Source organism: Labeo rohita, chromosome 18 (genome assembly GCF_022985175.1).
Source record: "Labeo rohita strain BAU-BD-2019 chromosome 18, IGBB_LRoh.1.0, whole genome shotgun sequence".
Lineage (NCBI taxonomy): Eukaryota > Metazoa > Chordata > Actinopteri > Cypriniformes > Cyprinidae > Labeo > Labeo rohita.
Window position 1 is genome coordinate 21,284,005 of NC_066886.1, and position 10,257 is coordinate 21,294,261.

A 10,257-nucleotide genomic window follows, 5' to 3' on the forward strand; every position below is an offset into this window, starting at 1 on the left:
AGTAAATGTTTTAAAAACATGTTTGTTTCGGACCAGTCAGTGACTTCCATTAAATCACTATGTATACCGTTGATGCATGGCGTCCACTACAGTGGACAGATATGTAACTCCCTCAAAAAAAAGAAAAAAAAAAAAAAAAAAAAAAAAAAAATATATATATATATATATATATATATATATATATATATATATATATATATATATATATATATATATATATATATATATATATATATAGGCTTGATTTTTCACTTGTTTAAAAGTAAAACCAAACATGTAAAAAAAATATTACTTTGTGATATAATAATTCATGTATCAGAGGGATATTTTAGGTCTTAAAGGATGTTTTTCCCATTATATGTTTCTTTGTATTTTGGTCAGGCTTAAGAAGGATGATGTAACATTTAGGTGCAAATATGCAGAATAGTAAACCAAAGCTTGAGGCTAAAATGGCAAATATCTCCACAGCTACAGTAAATTTTCCAGGAGAACTGACATAAGCTGGTATAAATGTGATCCATACAGCACAGAATATGAGCATACTGAATGTGATGAATTTGGCTTCATTGAAGTTATCAGGCAGTGTGCGAGCCCAAAAAGCCAGAATATAGCACAAGAAAGCCAGTAGGCCAATATAACCCAGAACAGCCCAGAAACCTATAGTAGAACCCAGACTGCACTCAAGAATGATTTTTTCCTTAAAATATTTTGTATTTTTATATGGAAATGGAGGTGATATTGTTAGCCATAGCACACATATTAGAACCTGTATAAGTGTAAAGACACAAACACTGAGTCGTTGTTGTGCAGGCCCAAACCATTTCATGACATTACTTCCTGGAAGTGTAGCCTTGAAGGCCATTAACACCACTATTGTTTTCCCCAGAACACAGGAGATACAGAGGACAAAAGTGATCCCAAAAGCTGTGTGACGCAACATACACGACCACTCATTAGGCTGACCAATGAAAGTAAGAGAACAGAGGAAACACAGAGTCAATGAGAAGAGTAGCAGAAAACTCAGCTCTGAGTTGTTGGCTTTTACTATGGGGGTGTCCCTCATTCTATAAAACAGGATGGCCACCAGCACAGTTAATCCTGTTCCAAAGAGTGAGAAAAAGACTAGCACTATACCCATAACTTCTGTAAATGACAGAAACTCTACAGCCTTTAACACACATTTATTTTTCTCAGCATTAGACCAGTATTCTTCTGGACACTGCTTGCAGTTATTTGAGTCTGGAAAGGAAGTTGCAATGACTAGTTGGAGACAAAAGGAAAACAGTTTACATAAACGAGATGAGCTGTCAGATGGGCAGTGAGATTACCTGTCTCATTACTGATTTCTCCTTCTGCGCATGGAATACAGTCATAACAGCAGACGGGCCTTCCTTTTTGTGCAGCCTTCCTAGTGCCTGGAGGACAGCTTTCGCTGCACACAGACCTTGGCTTCTACAAGTAAAAAATATACATAGAGTTATTTATAGACTCTGAAGAATGTAGGTACATTTGTCAGTATTTTTAGTACAGTATAATGAATTATTGGAGCATGAAATTTGTGAAATTTTGTCTTTTGTTTGTGCGTACTTGTGTGTACCACACTTCTTAGAAGTAAAGCAAGAATTAGAAAATTGTTATAGAAATTTGCACAATTGCTCTGTATTTAACTTATCAAAAAGTTTTGTTTTTTTTCTCTCTCTCTTTCAAACAGTTTATTTACCTCCAGCTGTCCTCTAGCCCAGATTATGTTCTTAGTATTGAGCACAAAGCGCTGGTCAGGGGGCAGTGAGGCATCATAGTATCCCACTGATTTAAATTGTAATGATCCATCAGAGTCCTGTTGCCAGTTCACAACTTCATACTGGGGTACTGCGGCACCAGTGCTGTCAAACCACACACGATCTCCAAACTTCACTGTAAAATTTACTTTTTTCAGTGCCTCAACCACCTAATAGTTATGGAACATTATCATTGACATTTTTTTAAATTAGTGTTCACCAAAACTATTGTTAATATTTTCTCTTCCTTTCTACTTATCTGTCTTTTACCTGTTGTGGTTGTATTGTCAGGCCTTTCTCGCAACCTTCTTGTTCTTTGCACTTGAGTAGACTGTGTAGTGAGTAAGCCACAGCATAAACTGCTTTGTAGACATGGCTTGAATATCTTTGTTCAGGCACATCTTCATTGTAGTCTTTCAGTCCAAGTAGATCTTGATATCTGCTGCAGTTTATCACATACTGAGAGGAATCCCCCTGAATCTCTGAGCATGGAAAAGCTGTGTCCCAAAATGCTTTTAGAACATAATCCGAAAACCCTTCAACGTTGATTTTTCTCAGTGCAAGCCCCAATGACCCTCCCATCACCTGAAAACTCTTTGGAGTGATCAAGCTCTTTGAGGTTATCCATCCTTCCACTCCAATTATTTGGAGGCCTGTAATATTCTGAATACTTAACTGATCAATAAGTAAGCCCATCTCAATAAATGAAACAAATGCAACAATCACTTTTGTGGTGCTTTTTTTTATTGTTTCTACCACTTTTTTGAGTTTTTCTGGCTCTGTTCGATAGAATTTCTCTGAGTACTCTACACAAATCCCCTCTTTTTGTGCCGTATTCAGAAATATGGCCATTCCATAATTTCCATAGTCATTGTCACTGTTCACAGTTCCCACCCAAGACCAGCCTAGGTGCTTGACAATGTATGCAAGTGCTCTGCTCTGGTGGTAATCACTAGAAATAGTCCTGAAGAATGAGGGATGATCTTTCCTATTACTGAGACATTCACACGAAGCTGTGTGACTTATCTAAGGAGAAAAAAAAACTGTGAAAAACATGAAATGATGAAAAGTCATCAGTACATCTGGGTGACATCAGTATCATTATGTCAGCTTTTGGTTTTATTGCTCTTTACCACTGGAATTTTAAAAGGTCCTGTAGTTCTGGACAGAATGACTGTGGCAGAAGACTCTGTTTCCCCTATTATAGCATGTATAGAAGACTGTCCATTGCATGTCTCCCCTCCTGGAAACTCTGGACCATTCATCAGTCCCATAGTTGCACTCATAGAAGACATTCTTGAGCTACAGGTATCATAGATTTGGTAACCAATAGAAACATTTGGGAGCAACATTTCACTTCTGTTAATCTCTTCAATGGCAAAGATCATTATTTGAGCTAGACGAAAATCTGGTAGATTCACACTGTGAAAAAAATTTAACCAGTATAATAAATAGCAAGTAAATTAAGAAATTATAGTATAAGGATAACATTTCCATAAAAAGTAAACAAACAATTAATTTCACTTATTTATGCTTTGAAAGACCATCATTTTCCAAATTTGTAGTTCATTGTAATGATAAGAACTTTTAGATGCATTACATTGTGTTACATACTATAGAAACGTATGCGTATTATCTACTGTAATGTTTCTCAATATTTGCAATGTAACAAACCTGGAGCATAATAGAGGCTGAGGTTTTTGTGTAAACTCAAATGAAGGTAACGTTTCTTTACTGTGCATTGCAAAAATTCCTCCGATAGTTGCTTCACCATCCTTGGAAAGTAGCGGGTACTTCGGATCTCCCATCATTTGACAGAGTGTGTTTTCTGCCTTTGTATGAAAGTGATCGAAAAGTGTGAGTGTGTAAAGTAAGAGAAGCATCCTAAAGATTGTTCAACTGTGACTGACGAATACAAATGATCTGACAAATTATTTTTTAAATATGTATATGGTATATATAGAGGGAGATAATTAATAAGGATGCATGATTGAGAAAATATGACCTCACAGGGCAGGGCTTTTTTTTTTTTTGTTTGTTTTTTTTTAATACGCCCATTGTATTCATTCACTTACCGTTTTTCATATTAAGCATTTTATTGAATGCACATTTGTTTGATTGATTAAAAGCATATTTTGGTGTGGTTTGCCATGGCAACCATTATGAAGTTTTAAAAAGCCAAAACAATAGGGAGTTGTTTAAAAAGGGAAAACATCAATGAAATTTACTTAATAACAAATGTTATATCAGCAGGTAGATTGCGTAGATTGTGGTAGATTGCATATTCATACATTTGCATTACGTTTCATATATGTTATACATTGATTTTTTTTTTTTTTAAAGATGCCACAGAGGGTGACATCGTATCATGACCGTCACTGTGTGAAAAGAAATCAACACAAAAAACTGATCAAAGTTGAAAAAAAAAAAAAAAAAAAAAAAAAATTAAATAAATAAAAAAAAAAATAAAAATAACATTACTGTCATGACAACTCTTGTAAGTTTTTAGCATGGATATGTATACTATGAAAGTTTTAGCGTGGTAATGGATATGACAATGTTAACGTATTTGGTCTTGGTGGAATAGATCTGCTACGCAGCCATGCAAAGGTAAAAGTCTGTAACTTTGTGTTTGTTTAAAAATTAGTTATTGATATTTTTGGGACATTCAAGACATCCTTTATCGAGAATAAGTATCTTTAGTCTATATAACAAAGCACTGTAAACAAGCAAAGACTAGACAACTTTTTATAATGCAGATAATTTACTCAGTGCTAGCCTGTCAGTCTGGGTCTGCCCACTTCTAGTTGCTTGTGTGTGGACTCTAATGGAATGACAGTGTATCATGTAAAAACCAGTAATAAAAGTTCACAATTAAGTCCATTACCTACCCTTTCTTATGTGTGTGTGTTGGTGTGTCTGTGTGTGTGTGTGTGTGTGTACCTATTTAACCACATTTTGGGGACACACACTGGTACCCAGAAGTGAGTGAAAACCTCACAAAATCACCAAAAACCTCCCTTTGAGGACTTCCTCATTTGTAAAACTATATTTCATTACATTATGCCATGTAATACTGCGTAGAGTCATTACCATGATAAGGACTGCACATTACTATAGCTCACCTTTCATCTGAAAAGTACAGTCACAGTATAGATTCAGTCATATGTTGTACTGCACTGACCATAAACTCTAAAACCTAAAACCTCAAAACATAATGGGCATGTTATACTGTCACGCTTGCATTGTAGCAGGGAGAACGCAGGAGTCTAGAATAATCTTTCACAGTCGTTAATCAATGAGACCACAGGAGAATATCAGACATAGAAAACTTGAGCACACAAACGAAAGTAACGTCTAGGTTACGTCTGTAACCCTCGTTCCCTGAAGGAGGTAACGGAGACCTTACGTTAATACTGACGTATTTGGTGTCTCACTTGGGAGCCCAGTCACCTCTGAGCTTAAGAAAACAGGCCAATATACATTGGCGAGTGGAATTTGTGTGCCAAGCCACTCCCCCCGTACACACGGGTATATAAGATGGCGGCATGCATCCACTCATTCAGGTTTATGCTGAGGAGCCGAGACACATCCCTGCATTCAGCGCAGTTCAGGATTGTGGCAGGAGGACGTAATGTCTCCGTTCCCTCCTTCAGGGAACGAGGGTTACAGACGTAACCTAGACGTTCCCTTCAGTTGTACTCTACGACGTTATGTCAATACTGATGTATTTGGGGTCTCCTCTGGAAAATGCCACAACCCTGAACCACGTTACGTAGTTGAGGAACAGATGCTGACAGGCAAGTGTGTCAGGACAAATGCAGCTCAACACGTAACCTTCCCAATGCCCTGTATGCCAGATAACGGCCCACCAGGGGTGCCAGGTATCTGAAGCAACCGTTGGGTGGCAGAGCACAATGACGAAATTTTAAGCCATGTGGGAACTGGGTAAAATAAAATATCTGTTAAGATTCTAGGGGAAACACGGTGGGATAAACCGTGGAGAAAAATACTGAGACATTATACCACAACCTCCAGGGGGCGAAGGAGACCCCCTGTCAGAGCAAAATCACAGTCTACGGTCCTAATCCGAATTGCGGGGCAATGGAGAACCCAGAGTTCCCCAAAGGGAACAACTGGGAGAAAGTGCACAGATCCGTAAGGAATGGCGCTCCATGCTAAGAAAAGAGCTTCAAAAGAGCGGGGGGACAACCATTTTTTTTTTATTTTTTAAGGATGGCTCAACCCGGGAAGCACTTGCCGGCGCTTACCTTTGATCCACGATCCCGTGTTGTTGCTACCAGAGTGTGAGGAAGCGACACGTCCTGAGTGTGAGGAGGACGTGCGTCACTCACAGACAAACCCAACGTGTTCTGAGAACCTTAAAGAACATAGAGGAAATTGCTTTTTTATTGAAAGGGTGGGTACCTGCTGACCCGTAGGTCAGAGGTGGCAGCGGTGTAGAAAGTCCCTTTTTTCCTCTAGTCCTTGGGTAGTCTGCTTCCAGGAAGCGCCACTTTCATGCACGGCAACCCAATGGCAGACTGCGCCCCCTAGGTGTAGCCAGCTCAATGCCCCCGAAGGGGAGCGGAGCAATTCCTGTTGGGGCCAGCGGGGGGTGCCTTCGGCGACAGGAAAATGCGACCCTTCCACAGGCACTCTCAGTTCTTTTGCTGCGTGTGAACTACCCAAGACCGCTGGGACAAGTCCTGGACAGTGTCACCAAAGAGGCTGGCCTGAGAACAGAACACCAAGAAACACCAAGGGCCATAGCGTGCAGGGCGGAGGCGGCATGGCCTGCAGCGCTGTGAGCCCTGCTTTACAGCCAGGGCTGGCAGATGCTTACAGGCTAAGGCGGGAAGCACAGACACCCCCTCCAGTTAGCGGCGTTTCGCAAGCACGAATGCCCCACAATCGCACACTCCACCGGAGGACATAAATGTGTTCCCAGGCCACCCCCATCCACGAGGGAAGTGCGGGGAAAAGAGCCAAACATGTAGCTGAGCTTTTCATGAACCTCTGGGAGGAAAGGCACCAGGGACGCCGGAAACCAACCGTCAGACCACGAACGCCCAGGGGAAGACAGGGAACCCACCCTCCAGCCTGGTGTCAAGGCTGCCCGGGGGGAACATGGCCATCAACCTAGCCTCAGACTCCGGCTGTGCAGTTGCCACAACGGGGGGCTGCTCAGCAGAATCTCCAGCGTCAGAAGACGATAGCCCCTCCACTGATGCGGCGATAGACATCTTAACTTCCTCATGAGCCCTAAACGAGACGCAAGGCTCGTGCTGGGACGAACCGGCATCGACATTCAGAAACTCGACGGTAATACACTGAGAGGAGCCGGACCTCCACGGGGACTGACCCGGCAGAGCAATCCAGACTATAATCCTCCGGTCTCCCATGCTTCCAGCCAATGCAGCCTCGGGAGTCTAGCGACCCGCGAAACTGGAAAGGGTAGAACGCAAAGGTGACTTACATATTAAATGTAAACTGTGACCGAGTGTAATAATGTGCATGCCGACACAGCGTGGGCATAACCCATCCACAAATGCCAGCTTGAAAAAGACATGCTGTAGGAAATTGCTCTTTTAGGATAGATTGCCCAGGGGAGGACCGCAGCACTCATCTGAGCGCAGCAGGGCGATCTCTTCACTGAAAATGCAAAAAAGGATGTTCCACACAGCTGAGAATCTTGGCTGGGGAATCTGACATGGAGGCCTTCTTGGCTGGGGACTCAGCCGTGGCGGCCATCTTGGCCGGGGACTCTGGCATGGCGGCCATCTTGGCCGGGGACTCTGACATGGTGGCCATCTTGGCTGGGGAATCTGGGGTGCTTCTCAATATCCCTCCTCGTTTCCTCGCTCCTCCATGCTCCATCCTATTACCCGGAAAACGATCGAGGTCAGAATAAGGCATTAATATGTGCTTAATTAGTACTAATAAATGGCTAATGTTCTAGTAATATGCAACTAGTCAAGAAACCGTAAAGTAAAGTGTTACCAAATAAAGTGTGACCACGCATTTTATGTGAGTTATGCAAGCTAGGTACTGTAAGTGTATTTTCTAACATGAGAGTTATTAACCATATTAACAACAGCAAACTCATTGGCTGCATATGCAACATGAACCACTCAGCTTGTACCAAGTAGTTTAAAGCTGTGAATATCATCAGTTTGCGTTAATGACCCATCAGCCTGCCCCATCGTTCATGACAGAACTTGGCATGCAGCAGAAATTACCCCATGGTGTGCAGCAAGTGGTAATACACTACCAACAGCTTGGACATAATTGTTAAACTGGTGTGAAAATTATAATAATTTGGCAAGTCTAATTTTGCCATTCATACATATGTATGCTAGTGTATGTCATCTTTTAATCACCCATATGTTTTTCCAAATTTGAATGAGATGTTTGGAAGACTGTGCATGTTTGGGACTGAAATGCATTGGGAAGGAAGAAAGGAAGGGTTGATTTAGGTAAACTAACCCTTTAAACATAGCCACTAATAGGTATCCGAAAAAAGCGATTTGTTTATGTTTAAATTTCTCATTCTTAATGGGATGCTGTCTATCAACATTAAAATGAACAATGTTCACTTTTCAATGTACAAGTATGTATCCCATGTAATCTTTCATTAATATGAGGTTATAAAACTGCATGCTATGTTGTATAAAACTGCAATTATACAAGAAAATGTTGGTCTTACGATTTTTTTATTTATTTATTTTTTTAATTATTATTATTATTAATTGCAGTCTTAATCATTAAGAAAACTCTTGTGATTGCTTGACATGTCATGTCAACTACACATTCAGCATAAGAATTCATTTAGAATTCATTTGTATTTTAAATAATACTTGTGATATTTCAGAGACCAACCATAAACAATTTAATAATTACACTTTTAACTGTCAGTTGCATCACATGTTTTGTTCATTGCCTTTGTTGTTGAGAACAGTTTCACTCCCTTGATGTTTATGACACTAATATGGTGTATCCTCCAGATAATTAATTTATTAGTGTGCCCCTACTTGTCTGTGAGACACCTATGACATTTCCCCTCAGGTGAGTACGTGCAACTCAGGTGAGCATTTGCGTCAGTCTGATTTTCAGGTTGCAACATGTCACAGTTCAATATCACATGCCTGGTACTTGTTTCAGCTTCTGAAAGTGTGATACATCATTATGGTGATTATGTCCAACATTTTGTTATTACTGTTATTAAAAGGTCCTGTAGTTCTACACATAATTCTGATTCTCTCATTCTCCTATAATAGCATGTACAAAAGATCATGTCCATTGCAAATGTACCCTGCTGCCAGCTCCTGACCATTGTTCACATAGTTACAGTCATGACTGTCTTGAACCACATGTATCAGAAATTATGTAGCCAGTAGAAACGTTTGGGAGCAAACTTTCACTTTTGTTAATTTCCTTATAATAGCAAATATCATGGTTTGAGCCAGGTCTAGAAACATTAAACCATTAAATAGCAGCTAAATTAATAAACATACATATAGTGGAAAGTTAAATTATCTTTTTTTTTTTTTTTTTTTTCACAAAAGTTTTATACATGAAACATCATAATTTTTCATATTTCTTTAGTTTTCCTGTTGTAAACGGCTCAGTTTAGTAGGGAATCATGGTTTCCTTTCAAGGTAAGTCATGCTGCGTCGATGACACTGTCAGCATGACAGTGTCTGAAGCACATATGAAACTAGCCCGATCTTGATTAGTGTTGCGCCATGACAGCATACCCTGCAAACAAGCCTGCACTGACCCTTTACCGGCCCACTTAGGGCTAGCCTAAAGGGTCCCCAGCAGGGTGCCAGCGCAGGGTCGTTGAGACTTTGCTCATTGGCAAAACGTTGGCCCCTTAGTGCTGGCCCTGCATGGGCAGCCCTCACCTAGCCCCCAGGAAGCCCTCACTAGGCCCACACAGGCCCTTAGTGCTGGCCTTGCACAGGCAGCCCTCACTAGGCCCACACAGGGCCCCCACTATTACTACTGTTTCACTACAAATACTTTAACTTACAAATACTTTATACAGCTATTATAACTTAAGTCTTTAGGAAAAAAACAGTTGTCTGAAATCACTACAGAACTAATGTCTTTATTATCAAAAATGTATAGTAGTCAAAGGGATTTCAAATCAATGGATTTATTAAACACAAAATAAAAAATAAAAATAAAAAACATTCAATTCAGGTTGATACTGCTCATTTAACACTCTGAAAGGGACTACAAATTATCTATACAAATATAAAAATAATATTATTTAACATAAACATAAAAAAATACCAAATTTGACCTCTGCTGAAAATATGTTTTGGTGAGGTCTCTCAACTAGTCATGAGACGGTGGTAGCGCTCCTTTCGTCCACCCACCCTGTCTCTTGAATTCTGCAACCACACCTTTATCTCACTCTCAACTTCGGAATCAGGAGGACTTGGCTAAAAAGAACATTTTCAATCAG

At 40.2% G+C, this 10,257-nt stretch overlaps 1 protein-coding gene across 1 annotated transcript; it reads right to left on the reverse strand.

The window, feature by feature from the left end:
• Nucleotides 1-328: 328 nt before the first annotated feature.
• Nucleotides 329-3,661, reverse strand: LOC127180815 (extracellular calcium-sensing receptor-like). The gene is made up of 6 exons (XM_051135118.1): nt 3,453-3,661; nt 2,912-3,200; nt 2,049-2,804; nt 1,721-1,948; nt 1,329-1,452; nt 329-1,239 (listed from the first exon to the last, which is right to left on the reverse strand). The coding sequence occupies exons 1-6, from the start codon at nt 3,659-3,661 to the stop codon at nt 329-331; spliced, it is 2,517 nt and encodes an 838-aa protein (XP_050991075.1).
• Nucleotides 3,662-10,257: the final 6,596 nt, after the last annotated feature.

What these genes read in the sequence shown, in the direction of transcription:
- LOC127180815 (XM_051135118.1), bottom strand. Translation starts at nt 3,661, where the DNA reads ATGCTTCTCTTACTTTACACACTCACACTTTTCGATCACTTTCATACA. An exon ending in TGACAATACAACCACAACAG is followed by an intron (nt 1,949 to 2,048) that starts GTAAAAGACAGA and finishes CATAACTATTAG; the next exon opens with GTGGTTGAGGCACTGAAAAA. An exon ending in GGGCTAGAGGACAGCTGGAG is followed by an intron (nt 1,453 to 1,720) that starts GTAAATAAACTG and finishes TTTTACTTGTAG; the next exon opens with AAGCCAAGGTCTGTGTGCAG.